At 46.2% G+C, this 23,436-nt stretch overlaps 3 protein-coding genes across 16 annotated transcripts in view; 1 reads left to right on the forward strand and 2 right to left on the reverse strand.

Moving 5' to 3' along the window:
- epb41a (erythrocyte membrane protein band 4.1a) overlaps positions 1–17,136 on the forward strand; it is a 33,492-nt gene extending 16,356 nt beyond the window's left edge. For 4 of the 6 annotated variants that reach the window (XM_049750364.2, XM_049750370.2, XM_049750374.2 and 1 more), the window contains one exon: positions 1,289–2,559. The gene's annotated coding sequence lies outside the window, so the exon portion shown is untranslated. Of the gene's footprint in view, positions 1–1,288; positions 2,560–11,298; positions 11,400–16,989 lie in introns of those variants that run through there. The other 2 variants (XR_007487729.2, XM_049750368.2) reach the window with 2 other exon arrangements.
- On the reverse strand, positions 13,407–17,493 carry tmem200b (transmembrane protein 200B). 2 transcript variants are annotated; one of them, XM_049750386.1, is made up of 2 exons: positions 17,345–17,493; positions 13,407–15,629 (listed from the first exon to the last, which is right to left on the reverse strand). In XM_049750386.1, the coding sequence occupies exon 2, from the start codon at positions 15,575–15,577 to the stop codon at positions 14,414–14,416; it is 1,164 nt and encodes a 387-aa protein (XP_049606343.1). In that variant the 5' UTR covers positions 15,578–15,629; positions 17,345–17,493; the 3' UTR covers positions 13,407–14,413. The 2 variants fall into 2 exon arrangements, with proteins under 2 accessions (XP_049606343.1, XP_049606342.1); XM_049750385.1 differs by lacking the exon at positions 17,345–17,493 and adding an exon at positions 16,957–17,102.
- Positions 17,494–19,522: 2,029 nt separating this feature from the next.
- lrrc71 (leucine rich repeat containing 71) lies at positions 19,523–23,417 on the reverse strand. Of its 8 annotated transcripts, XM_049750964.1 has the most exons (17): positions 23,288–23,417; positions 22,821–22,859; positions 22,592–22,714; positions 21,978–22,085; positions 21,800–21,875; positions 21,663–21,737; positions 21,501–21,578; positions 21,260–21,419; positions 21,117–21,200; positions 20,860–20,934; positions 20,621–20,749; positions 20,497–20,557; positions 20,392–20,427; positions 20,246–20,292; positions 20,018–20,129; positions 19,850–19,941; positions 19,523–19,787 (listed from the first exon to the last, which is right to left on the reverse strand). In XM_049750964.1, the coding sequence occupies exons 1-17, from the start codon at positions 23,361–23,363 to the stop codon at positions 19,650–19,652; spliced, it is 1,509 nt and encodes a 502-aa protein (XP_049606921.1). In that variant the 5' UTR covers positions 23,364–23,417; the 3' UTR covers positions 19,523–19,649. The 8 variants fall into 8 exon arrangements, 7 of the variants coding, with proteins under 7 accessions (XP_049606921.1, XP_049606922.1, XP_049606923.1 ...); XM_049750965.1 differs by lacking the exon at positions 20,392–20,427; XM_049750966.1 differs by having other exon boundaries at positions 19,879–19,941; positions 20,392–20,557.
- Positions 23,418–23,436: the final 19 nt, after the last annotated feature.

Below are 23,436 nucleotides of genomic sequence, written 5' to 3' on the forward strand. Positions count from 1 at the left end.
CCGTTTAAAACTGAAAGGATTTGGAATGACGTCAAAAATGAATATGACCTAAAGAGGCTCCGAAAAGAACTCCAAAAATGCTGAGTCGAATGCAAATCTCCTCAAAAAGACAACAATTACGTAGCGTATTTGTTGCAGTAGCGCATGTTCTGACAAAAACAAACAAAGAAAGAAAAAAAAAAGAAAGAGGCTCTCAATGATTTGCCTTTGTTCGCAATGAAAACAAGATGGAGCAAAAGCGGAGCAATATATTTTGGTCTCATTGAAAAAGGCCACTTTTAGGTTTGTCCAAAAGATGTATGACTTACTAAGTAGTAGTCCAAAAATTGCACAAATTGAAACTTGATATACTCGATGGACTGTGATTTGTAATGAAGTCCATTGTTTGGCTACGGCAAGATCATTTGTCCTGTTTGCAAGGCATTGGCAACTTTGTCCGAGCAGGGACCCTCAGATCACATTTCACTCAAGTAGTTCAACACTAAATGAACCTCTAATGGGCCAGCCGGCGCAGTAACAATAAATGCCAGCAACCAAGCTAGATGAATCCAATGAGCAGAAAGGCCCAATGCAAATGTGACGGCAAGAAAAAGAAAGAAAGAAAAAGAAAAACATTGGCCCTCTGCATTCAGTAAGTTGGTGTAATGGCTGTTTTGTGTCAGCGTACAATGGGAAGTGCAGCCCCTCTCCTCCCTTCCCTCCGACGTTAAATAATGGTGCTCATGTGGCTTTAATTGTAGCCCTGTTTATGTGAGTCTGGAACTGTTTAAGTGACTGACTATGCTGCTATGTAAACACAGGCCAACCTCCCACTTTGTGCCTTAGCAACATTTCAATTGATTATGCATTTTCTTCCTGAGCTTGTCTCCATGCTGCTTGCTGTGGACTTTCTTCTGCTTGCCGTGCTTTTCGAAAGTTGACTTTGCGAAGCGATCGAAGCGGAATGATCATTTCAAAAAATAAATAGCTCGCCCGTGATGTGGCACTGTGACTTATTAAGAACAATTCAAACCGAGAGTACATATGTATATACGTATCTTTCAATTTTTGGCCTCTTTTTATTTACCCAAGTATTTTAAAAAGGGACATTTTAGAGCCAGTAAATGTTGTTGCTGATTTCCATAGCGTCATAATGGAATGTCAGCCAGGCCTACCTGAGACCGACTGAATCCACTTCTGGGATCAAGTCTAGGATAGTTAATACCTGCACCCTAGATAGATGTTGTTGCTGACTCGATTCTTTTTCTCTTCCTCTACTTCCTATTCGTTTCCTTTTGCCATCTCTCAGCTGCCTCCATCACCCTTCCTCCCTCCCTTCCTCCCTGCCTCCCTGCCTTCCTTCCTTCCTTCCTTTCTCTCTCAGCCACCTGACATCCTTTTTACCTCAGCACTGAGCCACACTCAACCAACCAACCAACCAACCAACCAACCAACCAACCAACCAACCAACCAACCAACCAACCAACCAAGCCAACGAAGAGCACTGCCTTGGACGTAGAGCGCCAGATGGCATCAGAGGGACTAACTATGAACTTTAACCTCCGTGAGCGTGAAGTCGTGTCCCAAGGGTCACCGGGAGAGTCGCCGGAAAATTCCCAAGAATCTTCCCAATTCCCTCTCCTGTTCTACTTACTGCCAAAATCACCGACCGACCGACCGACCGAGCGAGCACGAAAAAAAAAAAACTTTAAAAAAAAAAAAAACCCACGTTTGTAAGGAAAGAAAACAGGTACTACAAAGATTGTGAAATATTATTACCTCTCCAATTTGGAGATTTTAAGCAAATTTTCAAAGGGGCATTTGGTCTTTTAATCTTTGAGATGACTAAGTTTATTTTTGTATAGCTTTTCTTACAATCACAATTGGTTCTCAATAATGCAGTGGCGTCATTCAAAGACAGGGAATGTTTCTTGGGATTGTACAAATGGAGACTCACGCTTCCCGTCCCATTGGCTTGATTTCGTGTACAGAGTCATCAATAATTGTTCCTTCCCTTTTCATGTGAAGCAATATTTCTCTCAAGGTGGAAAAGAATGTTGTCGCGTCAAGCACGTGTTAACTTCTCATTGTTTTGTACTTGCTGTAGTGTTTGTGAAGGAGACCTTTATTTGCTCTTCTCTCACCACCTTTGGCTTCTTTCCGTCTTCTGGTTTTGTAGCATTCTTATGCCGTTTGTAGCGTTGTTATTGTTCCATACGATTGATCAGATGCAACCTTAGTTAGGGTTAGGGTTCTGTCGTAGGCTCCGGCATGACAAGAGAGAGTGCTCAAGAGGTTGTTTTGTTTGCTTCATCTGGGATGAACTCATTCACTGCCAGCCCATTTACAAATTGTGGCTCTCCCTTCTCTTGTTGTAAACAACATTTCTTTCTTTCTTTCTTTCTTTCTTTCTTTCTTTCTTTCTTTCTTTCTTTCTTTCTTTCTTTCTTTCTTTCTTTCTTTCTTTCTTTCTTTCTTTCTTTCTTTCTATCTCTCTTCATTGTATAGCCACAGCATCGCAAGGAAGACGTGTCGTAGAAGAGCACCCACCGCGCACTGAATAAAATGTATTTTATCCTGCTCATTGTCATCTACTTGACTTTGTCGAAACAGGGACAGTTGTGGATCGAAAAGTGGCAGTATATTGGGCAATTTTGACATTGGCATCAACAGAAAATGCAATGTGACAACTGATATTTCAATTCTCAAGGCAGACACAATTACTTTAATGACATTCTGGAAGTGGCGTCTGATATTGACACATCCAAATATGCCAAGGTTAAAAAAAACAAAAACAAAGTCGTCGTCTAGACAAGAGTAACGCCAGTGAAATAATGCATCCCAAAGAAAATTCTCGTGGACTCAACCTCTTCCTAGAACTCGGTATCCCTGTAAATACAAAAAAAACCATCTCGTTGTACACTTGCTGGCTATTTTATTGGGGTTCCTCTGGTTTATTATAGCGCGTGTGATCATATATTGAGGCATAAGAAATCAAGCAGAGGAGGGCAGGCAAGCCATATTACTACTCAGTGGATTGATTTTGCCGTAAATGACACGTTTCCGCCGTTTGGCACTCGAGCCACTGCTCTTCTTTCCCTCCGTCCCATTTTTGCGCTGATCTCATTCAAATTCAGAATGTTTGCTTCGCGTTTAGGACATATTGCTTCAATTGAGCCCCAACGTTTAGTATTCGGCAAAACTTCATCGGTGATCCTCCTGCAGTCAGCTACTGCTGCTGCTGCAGTCAAAGGCATAGATTAGAAGGGAAAGAAGGACAGTGAGAGAGAGAGAGAGAGAGAGAGAGAGAAGGAAGGAAAGAAAGAAAGCAAGCAAGCAAGCTACGAAGCAGGCGAGCTCTTCTTTTTGTCGTCCTCCTCCTTCCCTCTGGCTACTGTTGTCCTGCACTCTGTGATTAGGACTGACATTTCCCCCCCCCCCGAGTCGTCCTGTTGGTCTTTGTGATTGGTCATTTTTGCCAGCGACTGACTGACTGACTGACTGACTGACTGACTGACTGACTGACTGACTGACTGACTGACTGACTGACTGACTGACTGACTGACTGACTGACTGACTGACTGACTGACTGACTGACTGACTGACTGACTGACTGACTGACTGACTGACTGACTGACTGACTGACTGACTGACTGACTGACTGACTGACTGACTGACTGACTGACTGACTGACTGACTGACACTTGTGCACCAATCAACAGCAATAGGAAGCCAGCCACAATGCCCCATTTGGGAGACACGCATGGAAAATACGTATTGTTGGCTAAAGTCATTGCGTGTGTGTGAATCTGACCTTGTCTCCCTTTAAGGTCACCCGGAGAGGCTTTTGCCTTTCTCATACACCGCAGCCACAAAATTGTGCAGGCTAGGCTTGACTGATTTGTGGTTCCTCGAGTAAATCTTCCACGGTGGAAGCGTGACTCCTCGTCATAATCTGATTTTGAAATGTGATCTCTGCTGACTCGCCGAGCTGATGGGTCGATGTATTGCTTTTTTTTTTATCTGATGACTCAAGTTCACTCGTATCAACACCTTAACAAGATTTAAAAACTAAAATGTAAAAGAAAATCGAGCAAGAGTGACCGTTGTTTGGATACAGCACTTTTTCCGCACGCTGATGACGCAGCATCAGCGAGATTACAGGTTTAGTATCAAGGGCGGGCGGGCGGGCGGGCAGGAGCTGGAGGAGCAAGTCATCAACCCAAAGTCAGCAACCTTCACATTCTAAGCGCTGATAAGTGACTTCGAAGCACCAGGACGCAGCAAAGAATAATCAAATGTCTCAGCTCCTCCACCCGAGTGTCTCCGTTGTGTGGCTGGCATATGTTTGAGGCAATCTGCATGCGCATTCTGTCCATTCTTCCTTGATGCATTCATTTGCAATAGACGGCAAGACTTGCGAGCCTCCGTCAAAGCTTCTGTTGTGCTCCGAGCCACGGTGAGCCCAACCCAATCTCCATATATAGTCAATGCAGTTTTGCTCCTCAGCGTTCATCGTGTTTATATTATGTGGAGACGTCACGAAAGTTCAAAACGTGGCTTATCTTTCCAGGAGTGAGATGAGAGCACTTTTCAGCGTGCAATAACATTTGTCATTTTCGGCTTACGTCGCAGTCAAACCGAATGGGCCTTTTATTTCATGATCATATTTTTGCTTTAGTTCATAAATGAAATGAAATGACGTATATTTGTTCGTATATGCAGTCGTTATTTCCTGTTAGTAGTGGAAGACGTTTTTGAATAGGATTGGTATTCTTTTAATGTGCTGCTGGTTGGCCTAAGACGGATGTGATTGTAGATGTCTGTCAGAGACATGCGGCCACCTCACATTGCTTTCCATCTTTCTTGTCCTTCCTCTCTCAAACGGCTTCCTCTGTTGTGGGCCAAGCACTTCCAGTCTGCACCTGTCTGCTCAGTGGGTGATGATGGCGCCTTTTTTGCTGAGCCGGGAAAATAATTGGGCAGCGTACTCATTTGTGTATTTCTAAAAGCCTTGCTTCGTATGGATGCTCTATGGGCCTTGAATGCAAATCAATATGGTTATCAATATTTCATCAATGCAACTTTTGGGAGCTTCTGAATGATGGAGCCATTTGTTGCCTTTTCTTTCCCACCTGTTGCTAGCAATTTGGGATTTTAGTCAATCAGGCAGGCCCGGTGTTGCGTATTCATCCTCCAACGGCTCATGAATACGTAAACTGTTTTACTGAAAAAGACATGATGGCATGTCTTTTGAAAAGCCCTGAGCGGAATGTCTGAGGAGTTGTGTTTGTGTCTGCAGGCATGGATGGAGGGAGGGAGGGAGGGAGGGAGGGAGGGAGGGAGGGATGGATGGATGGATGGAGGGATGGATGGAGGGATGGATGGATGGATGGATGGATGGATGGATGGATGGATGGATGGATGGATGGATGGATGGATGGATGGATGGATGGATGGATGGATGGATGGATGGATGGATGGATGGATGGATGTCTTTTATTTCCTCTCGCGTCATTGGCGGTGCAGCGGAACAGATTGTTTGTTGCCTTTGCACTTTGCAGCATCAGTGGTAGCAGAGTGGCTTTGCCCATCTTAGGATGTAAGCCAAGGTGACAAGGCGTCAGGAAAGCAAGTATAAACAGCGTGCTCGCAATTACGGCAGAAAAATCACGTTACTTTTCGTGCAAACGAATGATGTGGCTTCATTGGCTCTTTTGGCTTTTCGTTACATAGAGAATTCAGTTTAAGATGATCAAAATGGCCACTCCTGTTGTCTCTCTGATCTTCCTCCTCTTCCGCTGAACTCGCCATGCCCCGCCATCGCCTCGGCCAGCGTCATAAGAAGCAAAGCATAGAGCCGCTCGCTCGCTCGCTCGCTGGCTCGCTGGCTTGCTCGCTGGCTCGCTCGCTCGCTCATTGGCTCGCTGTGCTCCACAACTCCCTGCGGCCAGCCATCTGTAACATTCACTCCTATTTTCTATTTTCTCAGACTTCTATCCTGAAGCAACAGTTCAAATAAGAATTCCTTGTGTGTGTGTGTGTGTGTGTGTGTGTGTGTGTGTGTGTATATATACATTCATTTTACGGCATCATAATCCAATCCGTTTTTAAAATCCGTAATAAATAAGGGAACTATAGCATGCTCTAAAAATGTAAATATCCATTGCTTGATTTTCAATTTAAGGCTGCTAAATGGCCGTCCCTTGAAAAGATTTGGAGGGCTCCTTGGCACCGTGGCCTAAGTAGCTGTGATGTGATTGAATGCTCTTCAATGATGGATAGGTATCCTTTGAGAGTGCGTGCTTGTGTATTCCAGCCCTGGAGCTGTGCAAGATATTTGAATCAGGAAAGATACAAGATGAACGTCGTGCTTTGTGCAGCTCTCCTGCCGCACGATGTTGGATTCCAGACAGCTCGGAAGGAGAAAAATAGCCCAGCTCAAAAACGCTGGATTCAATCCAAACTTGATTTACGTATTAGCAATTTTCTGCGTTGCTCATCTTTGGTTGAACAAATTGTCTGCATTCAGCTCTTGTGCCCTTTCTGACAACTTCTCGGTCTAGTTGGAGCAATATGGATCTTGTCAGCTGGCGTAGACTACCATATGCACGTCCTGCTTTTAGTTGGCCTTTGAATAAGCCCCCATATGTGAAGTATGGGCTTCCTAATGAACAGCAAACTGCAATTAGCTTGATCCTACAAAGTTTGCCACAGCGTCTTAAGGCGTGAGCAAAAACCATCTGGATGGATGTTTGGTTACTTCAGTTGAATTACGCTTCCACAAAAGATGAATCACCTGCCTGCTGGCTTGGGGGAAAAAAATATATGGCGTTGCTCCTGTTTTCTATCTGCCTGATTCTCTCAATAAATGGCCCGGATAGTCGAAAAAAGTTGGAATGATTTGATCTATTTTTTTATAAATATGAAAACTGGAGAAGACAAGGTGACACTCTGCGTCTATGGATCATGGTGCGGCACTGCTGCTAGCTTCTTAAAGCCGTTGAAGTTAATGATTCGGATCTTTGTAGAGAGTCAGGAGTCCCGGGTCACCTCTAACGCAAAGGAGCCCTCCGGGTGCCGCTTGCCCGAAACGCTGCAGTCGCTCGCGTCGGCTCACTGAGTCGATTGAGCGATCGAGCCAGCTAAAAGCATGCACAACAATTGAGTCGTATGTTGAGTGCTAACAGAGTGAGATGAGCTAGTATCGGACAATTGATGAAGTTAATTAAGATTTAGCTCAAATCTCCAAATACGGGGATGCATTAAAAGCAACAAATAGTCTTAACATGAGCAAAAATATGAGCTTTCATTTCTGAGAAATGTATACTGATGAATAATTTAGCGCTCGCAGTGCAAAGTCTAGCTGGAGCTCTGCAATAAAAGCCGACTGACTGCGGCCGGCCTTACAAATCAAAAAGTTCCATGAATCACCCACCTCCCTCTGTGACAGACAGCACTTAGTCGTAAAGATGAATGTACAGCTACTCCACGGAATGCAATGAATCAGTGAAGGGAGCTTGTCGGATAAGCGCAGGGCACTTGCGGGACGTACGAGGATTTGGTTACATAAAGATAAACTTGCCTTAAGACAAACGCGGCTCCATTTTTGGACTTACTATTTCTATCTTATAGCCATAGTACGTATGTATAATATAGTGCTTGTTCCTATGATGGAGGCGCTAATTACTCTAGCAAAGCAGAATTCCTTCATGTTCAAAAGTGCTTTTGGCAAGATCCAGGATCCCGCTTGACTTTTTTTTGTTTTGGTTTGTCCTGCAATTCCAGCTAAGCGTTTCTCGTATGAAGGCATGTCGAATTTCGGCTCGGTGGATCATTCATTTATACCAAAGCTTTAATGTCCAAATATTTGTACGTGTAGCCAGGCCACATAAAATGATTTGGTGGGCCATATTTGGCCCTCGGGCCTTGGGTTTGACACCGCTGATGTGTGGCAACCAATCATATGAACTTGTTGTTGTGAGCCACCCCACACACAATGTGTGTGTGCCATACTGGCGAAACGTGCACATGTCCACAGAGCGTGCAAGTGTCCAAATGAAAAGTGTCATCATGACTAAAACATGAATCTCACCTTTTTTCCCCTCTGGGTGTTTGGGAAGTGTGCCTTGTCAGCTGTCAGTGGAAGTGGCATACTGACAGCTGTATCAGGAGGCTCACAAATGTGGAAGATGACAAGCGACCTGCACTGCCCAGGCTAAGGTCATTAAGCTAATGAAATATTGCAAACATTTATCTCGACAAAGTTATCATCACAATTATAGCTCGACTCGGAAAATTCACTTTATAAGTCCAAGATCGTTGCAGTTGGTTAAATGAAGCGGCAAGGAGATGTTTTGACTCATCATCTGATCATAACAAACGTGCATCACAAGAGTGACAAGCAAAAAAGGCTTGCCGTAGTGACACAAAGGGCTACTCAAGGACACGGCAGCCAATTGCCCCGGGGGGGGGGGCATGTCATCCTCAGACGCTTCTGACGGCAGGAATTAAAGTGAGAGCCCCACATTGGCAGATGGGGATCTTAACCACTTGGTCACAGAACAATTGTTGGCCAGAAATCCTAACAGTGGCTGGCATCTATTAGCAAGATTGATCTCTGCAAAAGTGTGGATGTTATGCATTGCAGCGGATTTTTATGACCTCTCCGTAGTTGTTTTGTAAGAAGCTTAGGAGCGGATTCATGAGATGCTCTGCTCTGCTCTGCTCTGCTCTGCTCTGCTCTGCTCTGCTCTGCTCTGCTCTGCTCTGCTCTGCTCTGCTCTGCTCTGCTCTGCTCTGCTCCTTGGGCTGGGCTGGGTTGAGGCTTTCAGCTGTGTACGTGCACTGATTGCTGATCCCCAGGCTTTTTGTCACACATAAGCTCCCGCTCACTTTTCAAAACATTACCTGATAAAGCAACGGTAATACCGGTTTGGCATGCGCCATGTCTCTGTGAGGTAGAGCGAGGGAGGAAGGGAGGGAGGGAGGGAGGGGATGGGAAGTTGCAGTCCTCAAAGAAGTCTTAATGGTTTATTTGAATAATGCAACTCAGACCTTTAGCGCTTTTCTTTTCTGGTGTTCCGCACGCGACACCACTCTGCCGATGGATGGATGGATGGATGGATGGATGGAGGGAGGGAGGGAGGGATGGATGGATGGATGGATGGATTGCTTCTGCATCAGAGGAACAAGTGAGGGCTGCTGGATTCCACAAATGTTCCAGTGTGGAATTAAAGCTGTGCACAGTCAGCCCGACTGTCTGTGTAATGACAACAGCTTAGCTTTCCAAACATTTAGTTGTTGGAAAATGCAGCACTGCATATCTTCTTCTGCTACTGTGTATATATATATATATATATATATATATGACTGAATGGAAACTTCAATAGACATTCTCATTCATCTGCAATTTCCGTTTATTTAAATGTTTCTATTATATTTGCTATTTATTTTTTATATATTCTAAAAGAACTAATGAGCCGTTAGTTAGCTCGTTAGCCGAGCCATCACGTTTACCATACGTAGGCCTACTGCATGTGAAAATGTGTCTTTTGATTATGGCAGAAAGCACAGCACGAGTGTACGCTTCAAAGCGAACATGACGCAGGAGGAGAGAAGCTAAAACTTCACAAAGAATGCAAGAGTGCAGAGATCTGAGCAGAAAGAAATGTTCCAAAATACATTCCTCCCTGCTAACAGAGGAGGTCATCAGAGGTTTAGCCAATGTCAGTGGATAGGAGCCGCACCATTGGGGTCAAATGGTGTTTTGTTTGTCAGAAAGCGTATTGACAAACTGGGTGTACTCGTTCTGCAATCTGAATGACCTGGCTGGGCTCTCAGAGTTTGTGCCTAGCTCACAAAACCTGGATGAAGAAAAAACATGGATGACCGTGTTTTCAACTCGTTGTCATTTCCCAGAGAGATGTTCAAGAGGAAGAAACACTTTAACGAACTATGACTGTTGACACAAACCGGAGGAGATGACAATAACACAATCATCCCCACATCATCTATTTGATGTCGACATTCCGTGAGTGGTTCACGTTGCATTCTGGCATTGACCAGCCGAATGAGAAGAAACACCCGCAGACAAATATCTCTCGAATGGCCTTTCCGTGTAAGGATTCATCTTATGTCAACAAGCTCCAAATGGAAAATCTTTGATTGCTGACACGACATAGACCTACCTATGTACGTACGTAACCGACATGTTTTTACCATGATGTGACATCTATTACAACTGTGTAAATGTAGATATTTATAAAAGTCACTCTAATGCTCCATGTTATGCATATTTGATTGCAAGTTGAATGAGTCGGGGTCAGATTGAAATCAGGCCATTTTTCTTCACATGGAAGCCACCAAAAGTCCGATAAATAGTCATCAGCTAGTGACCTTGACAGAAGTCCCCCTTATTCCCCCCAAAAAAGTCTTGTTGCGTAATGGTGTAACATGACTTTCTCTCTCATTTCTTATGTAAGTGTCAAGTGGGAAGAATTTCGCATTGATTGCAATAAACGAGTGCGAGAGAGCGAGAGAGAGAGACAACAGCAGCGTCTGTCATCTCCTCTGACTCATCTCCTTAGCTTCACAACATTGCATGCTGCACAAGTCACCTCCTCATGAAGACCATTAGCTCCAAATTACTTTGACGCTGGGATTATGTTGGTGCTGTTACATTTTTCACAGAGGCGACACCGACTTTCAGCAGTCTTAGTCAATTTTCAGTGGGTTACTGTCACAAAGTCGAAAGCCTAAATGGCCCCAGATGCTGAATAAAAAAGAAAAGACATTAAATTACAAATATTGTGGCACGTTCATTTTGGAATTCTCGAGATTCACCTCAAGACGACCTTTTTTTCCGTCTTTGGTGTATCGTATACAATACGCACTGATGCATATGGCTGCATTTGCAGTTGGTGCAGGGATGAAGGCAAAAGCTCCAAAGTGAAGGCCGCACATTTGCATTTGCCTGTGCTTTAACTTGTGTGCCATGAATAATGCAAAGGCCATCACACCGCCGTACTGCGGCCATGCACAGAAACACTGGAACCGTAGTGGGACAATAAGCAAAGCTCTTCCTCTGATCCGTGCGTGCCCCAGCGGGAAAGTGCTCCCAGCATTGCAAAGTCATTCAATGGCTTTCATCAGGTCCTTCCAAGGCTCAACGAGTGAGTGAAACGATGCTCCCTGGCTTGATTGTGCTATCCGTCGTCGCACCGGGAAAACGAAGAGCAACGTTTTGCCACAAGTCTTCCTTTGATTGTTTTGTTCCCGCAGACACTTACGTATCTTATGTTTGTGTGACTTTTTTAGAGAGCTGGCAAAAGGGCTTTTGCGGGTGGGTTCAAGTGCCACCACCGGATTTGCCTCCTGCATTAACCACAAAGGAGAAGCTAAGCCAACAGCGACACTAGGTTGGTTGAGTTGTTTTTTTTTTTCTTTTGCCTTATCTAAGACTATACATAGGTGGCTCACTGTTAAGTGGAGGAGACGCCGACAAGACGACTCCAGATATAGTCCGAAAGGCTTTTTTTTCCCAGTCTCGTAGCGGCTGGCTAAAAATAGACGTACGTACGAGCGGCCTTTCAGGTGCAAACGCTTGTGCTGTATTTGACATACGGCGCCAGCTTTTTGGCCTTATTGTTACATTTTGCTTCGGGAGCTCAACACTGTACTAAGTGGATTAGGGGACTTGACGTCATTTTGGATGGCGTGACTGCAGACCGCCGATAGCCAGCTGATCTGGCGCTGAACTCCGAGAGAGTGCGCTGAGCCCGGTCGGTGCGTGGAGATGATAAGCGTGTCACGCTCATCGTGCTGGAAACACGCGTGTTGCAAAACAAGGGCCAGTAGAATGTTGAAAAGAATGTTTGCAGTATCAGCATTTTATTGCGAGGTGGTAGATCTGGGATTTTTTTTTTTTTTTTTACCCATGCATGTGTGTTTGGCTGGCTTCTGGTCAAGATGTTGCAAGAAACTGCACCGTGCAGAGATTCATGACTTGGAGGGATTCAACTTGATGATTCTGTTTGAATATCAGAGAGCGTAACCCAGCCCCAGAACCCCAGCCCCAGCCCCCCCCCCCCCCCCCCCCCCCTGTCTTGGCAGCTTCTGCGCTATTACATGACTGCAACCCTGAGATGAGAGCGCAAAAGTCAGGGAATCTGCGAAGCTCCTCACAAAATGTTCACGCAGCACTGACCACCCATGCACGCACAAGCTGCAGCCTCCAAATGAACAGATCCATTTGCTATGACTACAACTCAGCATATTATCCTGCAAGTTTGGCGTTTAAACGAGCACGAGAAGTCCATCGGAGCCAAGTTTTTGTTCCGTATACGTCTTTAAATCTCCACTACTGACAAATTGTGTGATGGTCTGCATGCGGACTTGGCTTTTTATCCATGCCATAATTTTCATTTGAATTGCCGAACTAAAATAAGCCTGTGCACAAGCAAACCTGACAGACTTAGTCAAAGAACTGAAGCGCAGTGGGTTGGTTTAGCGCGGCAGAACAATCTGCTTCAAAGCGCTTCCCAAATGATCTGCAAAACATTCCGCATTTGATTTTGTCGGATCCATGGGAAAGGAGCCAAAGCGTTGGAGGCGGACAATGTGGAAACAAGGACAGACGTGATGACGTTGAATGTGCGTGACTATTTAAGAACTCAGTCATCTCCTGGCTTCGCTTGGCTCTGCTGGAGGGAGGCTAAAACATCAGCAACACAAGGGCATTTGGAAACTTCCCTTGCCCACTTTGTCAAATATTATACTATATCATTATACTATATCATGAATAAAATAGTATGAAGCCATTCAACTGTTACAAGCAGACCTAGTGCCGCTGACCCAGATATAATCTGACTTTGAAAGCATCCTAGACTTTGCTGGCTTTATGGGCTGTTGGAAAGCCAGGAGCCATCTTCTAAACCACCAATTCAATGAATGCATTCCTGCCCAGATAAAAGGCCCAAAAAATTGGACACTATGCTGAGGATAATTGCTGCCAGGGAATTCCCCCCTGCCTGCGTGGCTGCGTGGCTGCCTGCCTGCCTGCCTGCCTGGCCGCCCGCCCGCCCGCCCGCCCGCCCGCCCGCCCGCCTGCCTGCCTGCCTGCCTGCTTGCCTGCCCGCCCGCCCGCCCGCCCGCCCGCCCGCCCGCCCAACCGCCCGCCCGCCTGCCATACTCCCATTCTCAACACCTTTTTCTGTGCTGAGCAGCGAGCACGCAAGAAAAAAACAAAAAAACTTGATGACGCGGGCTCGTGGCTCACTCATCCTGATCCACCATAGATATTTGCCGCCTGAGAAAAACCTCGGGCTCCTTTAGAGTGACGAATGGGCTTGTCGATAAGGCTGATTTGCGGCCGCAAACATCAACATCCACCCAATTTATGGCTCAAATAAAAAAAAAAAAAGAAGGCATGGCAATGTTTTTTAATGCAGTGCTTTGACAAAGGGCAAGACATAGCCATTGATTGTTCTGTCACACCGCTAATATTGCTTAGTATACATTTAGAACACACAACAGGCATCACACACACACAAACACAAAGAGCTGCACATGGATTGAAGGAATGGACTGTGGTGATTCACCCCCCCCCCACACACACACACACACACACTTAGCAGCGATGACCTCACTAAATCTGCAATCGGTCCAGTGGATCAGATATGTGTGTGTATATTTACGTGCGTGTCTTTAAGAGGGGGAGGGAGGAACTCATAAATACCGGGAGAGCGGAGGGAAACAACCTCATTGCTTTCACGACAGGCTAATTCTGCTTTAGCAACCAACGGGCAAACATTGGTGGAATTTTGCTTCATTACAACAATGGTCTTTTACCACCGAGCAGAACAATCTGATTTGTCTTTTGTTTTTTCTTTTCAGCGTTTCTTTTGTTAAGGTTCACAAAACATAGCTGGGCTTCTTTTTCAGCACTTGTTACTTTTAGGGGTGGGGATACACGAGAACGACTCCATCAATTAAGACCAAAGTTGTAATCGATCGGGGTGACCTTTCCTTGTTGCACATGGAAGCAACGCAGACACTTGTCTGCAGATGTAACTTAGTCTAGCGTACAAAACGGACATGCATTGTTGTCATCCCTCCCATTGCTATCCAGACATACATAGTTGTGACAATTCATGGCTCCGGGAGAACACCGAGTCTGCTTCAACCTTCAGTCTTGCTGCGCTCAACAAACTGGTCAACCTGAAGAAAAAAAAAAAGGTCTAGCTCATTAATGAGAGCAGCTCTTGTTCTCCTTCAATTCATCTGTGCATCAATTGTGACTGTCCGTCAACAGGCTCAAGACACTCCGGTCCCAAGATCCAAATGGCGCAGAAGTCACTCGACGTAAGAGAAGCGTTGCTCGTTCACTTTCCTAATTGAAAAAAGGATGACTTCGTGGTTGTTTGCGGATTGATCACTGGAAAGGTCCTGAACCAAAACTCTTATCCCACTGAGAAGATTGCTGCTCTAACTGATCCAGCAGTTTGTCCACAGAGTCCTCTTTGTTGTCCAACTTCAGATAGCGTCTGCCTACGCCCAGGTCTAGCCGAGGCCAGCTTTGATGAGGGTGCTCGTCCGAGGCGTCCGCAACCTGTCCGGGAATGTTAACAACGCTGACTCTGGAGAGCGGCTCTCTTCTCCATTGGGACTGATCTGCTTTCTCTGCCGACAAAGAACTTTGCGCTACGTAAGGTTTAGTCCTGTAGCTCATACTGTGGCAGCGTCGAGGTTGAGCGGCTGGACTGTCCACGTCGTCCACGCCCAGGGTGGACATGGAGCTGGCCGACATCAGGCAGTTAGCCAGCTGGGCGTCGGCCCGGCTCTTGAAACTCAGCTGGGCTTCACGCTGAGCGTCCAAGTCCATCCGGCTGGAATTACAGGAGGAGGAATCGGTGGAGGTCGGAGGCGCCGCCGCCGCCAACGACGACGACGACTCTTGATGATGGAGAGCTTCCGTCTGCCGGTAGACGCCGGCTCCGCTCTGCAGGACGGGCTCGGAACTGGCCAGCTGCTGTCGACATAAGCTGTTGAGCTGGGCGGCGGGCAAAGTGCTCACCCAGTGATGTTTGGACACGGCGTTGGCCAAGGCCATTTGTCGGAGGTCCGCCGAGGGTACGGCCGCAGACACGGAGCAGATGACGTTGCGCATCTGAGCCAGGAGCATTTGAGTCTCTCTGTCGCGGTTCTCGTACAAGACGGTGTTGGCGCAGATGAGGATGAAGAGTCCCACCCCCATGATGACGGGACCCAGCAGCTTCATCCGCTCGCAGTGCATCATGCTGACGGAGGACAGGAAGCCCTTGGCTCCCAGACTCCAATTCCCCCGTGGTTGGGAAAGACGATTGCCCTCGGCGGCTCCCGCGATGGACAAACGTGACATTCGGTATCCGGCCACGGCCAGAGCGGTGCCCACCGTGACCACCATGACCCCGAGCACCAAGAAGGCTCCGGCGATGGAACGTAGGCGAAGCTTGCCTCGGATCACGCCCTCCTTCTTCTTTCGGCCCCGTAAGGTGAAGCGGGGCTTTCGCCGGCCCGACGATGCTGCTGTGGCGCCTTTGCCGCTTTGGGTCTTCATGCTGAGGGTCACGCCGGAGCTTGGCTCCAGGTGATGATGCCCAGTCAGAGCCCTTTGGAAGCAGAGAAACAAACATATTACTGCTTCAAATCAATCAATCAATCAATCAATCAATCAATCAATCAATCACAAAAAAAGGGTGGATTTAGTGTGATGGCTGGCGTTGATCCCAGTTGCATTTGGCGGAAAGGCAAAGGCAGTATAACTCTCTCTCAACTGCTTGCCAGGCACTCACCGGGAACAAGTACACAAACAACGGTTGTGACATTCCAACCTATGAGCAATTTGCCTTGGATTGACTTTGCGGGAGTCGGGTAACACAGGTCCGTTTCACCCTTGCGAGGCAAACCGCGGTGCCGTGGTGATGCACCTTAGGTATCATGGCTGGATGGCTGGATGAATGGATGGATGGACGGACGGACGGACGGATGGATGAGGCAGGTCAGGTCAGGTCAGGTCTGCACTTCAATCATTCATTTTTCACAGGGATTTATTTGATTTTGAATTGGTCACGTCGTCTGCAAGGGAACATTGCTCACGTGTTTGCAGTGAGAATCACAAATGAGACATTCCAATCTTGACTCATGGAAGGAGCAATCTGTCGTCAAATTCAATTATTCTGATACTTTGCTCGATGACAGAGGAAAAGCTCACTTTAGTTTTTCACCGAAGCAAAGGCAAACACCACTCATCACTTTGTTTTGTAATACTTCAAGAGGTCATGACCCTTAAGGTCCAACAGTATGATGTGTAACCAGTTCAACTAATTCAGGGATGTCAAACTCATTTTTTTTGGCGGGCCGCATTGTAGTCATAGCTTCTTTCGGAGGGCCATCACGACTGTCAACCCGAATCCATGTAGGAGCACCTCATATTTTATACAGCAAAAGCTAGAAAACAAAATAACTCAGACGACTAAAAACTGGTCAAATATTTTTTAAAAAATAATAATAAAAGATATGATTAAAAGTGAAGACAATTTGCAGTTCTAGTAATGACCCACGAATTTGATTTTTTTTTTTTCGAATGATGCGGCGAGCCGTATCTGGCTGTTCCTGTGGCAACAATGACATTTGAAAAAGAAAACCATGTGGAGTGAAAATGGATCATTTCCTATGGCACAGTTCTCACAGCTCACATGCACGTATGTATTTGGAACTCGAGAGGCAGCTGGAGAAGGGAATGCAAACTTCCACAAGGTCGAGATTCGAAGCAAAACCTCAGAACCGACCGCGTTTGTCACGACATCATCATTTGTAGGCTGTCAAAATCAATCACGTGATTTGGACGTCTGTTGAATGCAGATACGCGAGCAATGCTTTTCCTGATGTGTGTCGCCTACCATTTTTACGCACGTATTAATACAAATCAAAAATCACCGATTCAAACTGCTCATCTGCTGCTGTCTGCAGGAAAACGGGAAGATCGCCAGGTGATTGGCCACATCTCTCCTGCGGAGCCACCAGTTGAAGATTCGATCAACGTTTGGAGACTACAACTTGGCATTTGGAAAAGAAAAGAAAAGGAAAAAAATGCCAAATCACGCTTTTCCTTTCGAAACATCTCTACTAGTCGAGCCGATGTTTGGTGGCGGCGCGGCGGCGGCGGTTTGCGCTGCTGCAGTCCTTCCTCTCCGTGCACGTTGTGACATCAATTAAACATTCTCCTAAAGAAAAGCCAGCTGGCTGCCTGCCGAATGGAGGGAAGGAGGCAGCGTCAGCATCCAATCCACGCAACGTGGACGTGTGTCCACTTCTTCAAACTTGCCTGTATTCCCAAATGCCCGCTGCAGCCTGCTCATAGTTTGAGGAGCCAGAAGATCGTGGTGGTCATCAAGAGGGCGGATGGGTGCTCTGGCAAGAAATGCACCGCGCGCGTTCACAGCCAAGAAAGAGGACGCGGAGTTGGCTCCTGCGTCTCCTCCGCAATGCGCGACACTCACTGCCGCCTTCTCATCCCGTTCGGCGGCAGGGAGCCGCTCTCAAGTCTGGCTCCTTTGCAGTAGTGTTGGCTCGTGAGTGAACGGTTCGTTCAAAAGAACGAATGTTTTCCGTGAACGGGAGTGAACGAATCACTTCCTAAAGTGATTCGTTCTTTTTTCAGTTCGTATGACTTCAACCAGTAGGTGTCGGTAATGCACATTGAAGCTGGTGAGTGATTTGCATTTCCAGTTCATCGCGAGAACGGATCAGTGAGGGAATGAACCCTGACTTTCCCGTTGGCGAACGAGTCAGTGGGTCAACTGCCTTCCTTCCCCCCGTGCATCAACGGATCAGTCAGTGAATGTGTTGCGTCTTCCTCCTGGCGTGAACTATGGAAGCCAGAATGTCGATTTACCATTTGCCAAGGAAAGAAAGAGCCACTCACTGAAACACGTTTTCTCCAAGCTAACGGCTAACTTGATTGCATGAAGGGATGCGCCGTTATGCAAAAACGGGGAGATTATGCTTCTTTTTGTGTCATCTTGATTTTATAACACTTCAAATAACGTGTATGCATATTTCCGCCTAATTATTGTTATCCAATATATCTACTGCAATTTCATATTAGATTGCTGGTTTGAAATTTACTTTTATTATGATGATAATTATTATTTTAATAAACATTAAAACCTGTTAAAACTTGTCTGGTGTTTCATTCGTTGTTTTTATTTTTTTGGCCATCAAAACAAAAATCGTGTGTTGGTGTCCCCCAAAATAAAGAGCAAGTAGTCAAATGCACATTCTTGACACGTACAAAAAATGCATAAAGTTATTAGGTACACCTGAAAATGGTGGTGTACCTCATGGAGCGTCCGTGTGACGTCACAGATCTACCAGCCAATCAGGAGGTGGGGGTGAGGGCGGGTGTGGAACCATCAAGTGTCCAAGTGACGTAGGTACACCTGGAAATGGCCGCGTACCTAATGGAGTGTCCAAGTGACGTCACAGAACCAACAGCCAATCAGGAGGTGGGGGTGAGGGCGGGTGTGGCACTTTTCACTTAAACCAGGGGTGTGGACCTCCAGTCCTCCAGGGGCCGCGTTCCAATATGTTCTCCAAGGGACCCTCGTTAAGCGCACCTGCGTGAAAACTTTTAGCCACTTTCACGTTCAAAAGGAGCTAAAAGTTTTCACGCACCTGCACTTAACGAGGTTCACTTGGAAAACATGTTGGAACGCGGCCCCCCCGAGGACTAGAGCTTGACACCTTTGACCATGATAGTTCCCTAATAAAGTGGCCTGTTATTAGGGACACTTGAAAAGGGCGGTGTACCTAATGGAGTGTCCGTATGATTCCCTCGTTAAGTGCAGGTGCGTGAAAACTTTTAGCTCCTTTTGAACGTGAAAGTGGCTAAAAGTTTTCACGCACCTGCGCTTAACGAGGGTCACTTGGAAAACATGTTGGAACGCGGCCCCGAGGACTAGAGCTTGACACCTGTGACCTTTGACCATGATATTTCCCTAATAAAGTGGCCTGTTATTAGGTACACTTGAAAATGGCGGTGTACCTAATGGAGTGTCCGAGTGATTCCCTCGTTAAGTGCAGGTGCGTGAAAACTTTTAGCTCCTTTTGAACGTGAAAGTGGCTAAAAGTTTTCACGCACCTGCGCTTAACGAGGGTCACTTGGAAAACATGTTGGAACGCGGCCCTGAGGACTAGAGCTTGACTCCTGTGACCTTTGACCATGATATTTGTGTACCTAATGTAGTGACGTCACAGATTAAACAGCCAATCAGAAAGCGGGGGTGAGGGCGGGTGTGGCACTTTTCACTTTCATTTAAGATTTGACCATAATTTTGGATTATTTGATTTATTAAACAAAAAAAAAAAAAAGATCAGTGTGTGTGTGTGTGGGGGGGGACGATTTGTTCAACGATTCGTTTGAACGAATCTTTTGAGTGAACTGATTCTAAAACTTCATGGGTCGAATCCTCCAGGAAAAATTGCAAACACTTCCAACAAGTCTTGTGCGTCGAGGTAATGAATTTTATTGAATGATTTACAAAAACAGGAAGGAAAAAAAAAGCTAAAAGCCAGTTTGGACGTTTACAAAGCATCTAAAAAAGAGAATTGGACTTTCGTCGTCGAGTTTAACTGTCTGAGGATTGCGAGCCGTCACCCTCTTCTTCACCTGGCGGCTCTTCGGTTTTTTCGTTCATAGGGTCTCTGAGCGCCATCACTTCCTTTATCTTCATGTAGGGCTCACAGTCTGCAGCAAATTGATTTCTCTACAAGAAAGCCGAAAGTCCTTCTTCAGATGCCAACCTACGTACATACGTGATGGACCCACCTGCAGACAGAGACGCAGCAGACCTTTACCTCCCTCTTGCATCTGCAAGGATGTCAGGAAGTGAGGCAGTGAGCGCTCGGTGATCCTGTTTCCTACACAAACGGCATCAGAGCGACTTTACGGTTCCGAAAAGCCTGGTGAGAATCTGGCACATTGGCGTCAACCGACCCGCCAGGCTGAGGGAGGCCAGAGTGGTGTTTCCGGGCAGAATAAGCTCTCCGTCCCTTTGCTGCACACATTCATTCAGGAGGGGGCTCACCATCTCCACTGGCTTTTTGTGCTAGCGGATAAGGAAAGGTAGACAAATGCATCCATCCTAAGTCCAAGCAAAATTCTTTGAAGCAACCTTTCTTTGTCATGGAATGTTGTTCAACGACTCTCTGATATTGTCGGTACCTCCTGATCATACACATGGTTTTTTTCCTCCATGTCTTGACCTTCAACTGCAACACATTAAAGGGAAAAGATTGTTGATTGAAAACGATTCAAGACATACATTCAGAGGTGCCCTGCCATTAGCTGGCGACCAGTTGAGGGCGTACCCCGCCTCCCTCGTATGCTCCAGCATACCCGCGAACCTAGCAGTACACACAATGGACAGATGGAGCATTCGAGCACAAGTGTTGACGAGGAATAGAAGTCTTTACATTTTTTAGGACACTTTTGCTCTTTGTTGGGAGCTCGTTTGCCATCCGGTTTGGACGATTCCTTGAAGAAATGACAGTGCTATTAGCCGTAGATAGCGTTGAGGCTTTTCAGAAAATGCTGTACCCGTTTTTTTGCAGCGTTCTTGTTCTCCCCTTTATTGGAGTTAAGCGAGGCGTTGCCGGCTAAAGACGGCAGTTGCTCGCTGGACAGCTTGGCGGCACACGACGGCTCCGCATCCACCGAAAGGGACGACTGCAAAACAACACGTAGGATAATACGTTGGCGTGCATTTCTTTAATCACCAGATTAACATTTGAACCAATTCCATGGATTCAGTGAGTGTTCATGATCTTGGAACTTACAGGATGTCTTTTTTCCAGGAGTAGTTTCCTCCTCTGCACAATTTCTTCATGAGTAAGCACAACCTCACCAAAAATCTGATAAGCGTAGACACTCAATGGTTTCAATGGTGAAGCTTCAAATTGAAGACACGGTCAGCGGGCCATCTCGAAGGCTCCGAAAAACACAACTGGTCCGTGCGTCATCTTGAAGCTTCATTTTCCCACCACTACCGACTGAGTAAGCGCATTCTGTTTGAATCATGATCGGGTTCTACTACCGTGGCTAGTTGTGTAGCTCCCGAGTCTCCGATATGATTGTTGGACAGTGAGAGAAACAGCAAAGAACGATTGAAGCGCAGGCCCTGAGACGACAAAACAAGGATGAGCAAAGAGCTCGCTCGCCGTGAAGGCTGACGAGTACCTTTGCAATATGCCCGGCGCCAACGTCACCGATGTGGTTGAACGAGAGATTGAGCGAGGTCAGGTTCCAATTTGCCGACGTGCTGGTGGAGAGCGCGGCCCCGAGAAGACGTGCGCCCTCGTCTTCGATTCGATTGTTGCGTAGGTTCAAGTGAGTCAGGCTTCCAAATTCGAAAGACACCAAAATGAATCATCACAAATCGTACGTCGCGTGGATGTAGAAAGGCGCAATGTGGACTCACCTGCTTCCTTCACAAAATAGAAGGTGGTGGTTGTTGTTGTTGTTATCCACCAGAGGATTGCCCTCTAATGTAATAACTCTATCAAAACAAAATGAGGCTGTAGAATATTTCTTATTATTAACCTTCAAAACAGAGAGAGTGACGTGACTTGGCTTGACTCACCTGAGGCTGGCGCACATACATACTGCATTTACCAGGGCCATTATCATTGGCTCCGTCAGTCCGGCCTGCCAAAAGCTGCACGAGTGTAGACAATTAACGCTGACTCAAAGTATGACTTTAGCATGACAAGCACTTACTAAATGGTGTGAAGCGTAGTGGAGGCAGAAATGATCTTACTCAATACTCGGATGATTGCTTCGTCTACAGTCCATCCTGTGAACAACCATACTTTTGGTCAATAAACCTTGAAGAAGTAAACCTTAACAAGGCTTATGGCAAGGAGTGGGGTCATTCTGTAGTGTCAATAGTCCTTACCAAAGATCTTTATGCTGAATGTGCAATAAGGGTCTCCATTTTCCAGCTCCACTTGGAGTATTGGCTTGAACACATCGTGTGCAGCCTTTTTGTGGGCCAGCCTGCCACCTGACAATTAGAGACAATATTTGGAACTTATACAGACAGTAACGTACACTATATAATATTAGATTCACCTGCAGGACTGAGGTACAGCACATGATGGGCAGGCAGTTTACCTGCATTTTTCCAATTTCTTGGCAGGGAACTTAAGGTCATTTATTCACGAAAAAATCATCTTTCACGCCAAAGCAATATTATTTTCTTCCCGTCTTTTTTGACATCTCGGGGTCAATGAGCAACGTTGAGGGAAAGAGCTTCATTTAAAGAAAGGTATTACTTTGCCGCCCTCCTGTGGCGTTTATGTGCAATTGCATTGGGGGGGGTACTTGAATAAAAATTGCATTGAGTACATCATTCTGTCAAGGCAAGCGTGACGTCAGGTGTACGTTGCTAAACCTGCGTCTGCCGAATGACTGACTAAGAAAGAAAGAAAGAAAGAAAGAAAGAAAGAAAGAAAGAAAGAAAGAAACAAACAAACAAACAAACAAACAAACAAACATACGCCGGTTTACCTGTGGCGCTTTCTTGGTTGGCGGAGGTGGATCTGGTCTTGAGAGCGGGGATATTTTTCATCTCCAAAAGAGCACAGAGGCCAGGAAAGTCAGTCACCACATTTCCAGAACACTCATAGTCGTCTGTGGGAAAGTTGGGAGGGAGCGTTCTATCATTCCGACTCTTTGCCGCTTGTTACGAATGAAACCACTTGCTCTCCCTCTCAATAGTAGCGAGCTACGTCCTCACCAAAGGTTCGAGTGGCTGGTGTTTCAACTGCAGTTGCTCCTGGGACACAACACAGAGAGTTTATTTTCAAAACAAAAGGATGTCCATGTCGTGTTCACAGCAGATCTGAATATACTGTGCCATGTATGTGTAGCGCCCCTGGTGGCGAAGTGGGGGGGGGACTCCGGAAACAGGGTTGGTTGGTGTACAGCGGTGGTGGTGCTAACGCGCGGGTGGCAATAAAGCACAAGACGATCAACACATCCAAGCGAGGGAGGCATCCTTCTTTTATTATTTAACGGGACCCGGAGACATTGCAGTACACTACCGTTCAAAACTTTGGGTTCACTTAGAAATGTCACTTTTTTCAATGAGAATAATCAGGAATTCACGGTGGTCAATGACTAGCTGTATTGACAAACTACTAAACAGACATCAAAACAAAGAATCAAATCAAGAAATAACTTAGCAATCCAAACTGTATGGACCTGTTTGTATCGGCGCCGCCTCTTCAACTTCAGAACCCTTCTCGGACTTGTCTTTAGCCGCTTTCTTTCTCGCCATGTTTGAAACGTTGCTCTCGGCCACGTCGCTATGGCAACTCTAAATAAATGGTTGCTAGGGAAGTCAACGCAAC

Source organism: Syngnathus scovelli, chromosome 19 (genome assembly GCF_024217435.2).
Source record: "Syngnathus scovelli strain Florida chromosome 19, RoL_Ssco_1.2, whole genome shotgun sequence".
NCBI lineage: Eukaryota > Metazoa > Chordata > Actinopteri > Syngnathiformes > Syngnathidae > Syngnathus > Syngnathus scovelli.

What these genes read in the sequence shown, in the direction of transcription:
- lrrc71 (XM_049750963.1), bottom strand. Translation starts at nt 23,363, where the DNA reads ATGGCGAGAAAGAAAGCGGCTAAAGACAAGTCCGAGAAGGGTTCTGAA. An exon ending in GAGCTACACAACTAGCCACG is followed by an intron (nt 20,935 to 21,116) that starts GTAGTAGAACCC and finishes TACGCTTATCAG; the next exon opens with ATTTTTGGTGAGGTTGTGCT. An exon ending in AGAACGCTGCAAAAAAACGG is followed by an intron (nt 20,558 to 20,620) that starts GTACAGCATTTT and finishes CATTTCTTCAAG; the next exon opens with GAATCGTCCAAACCGGATGG.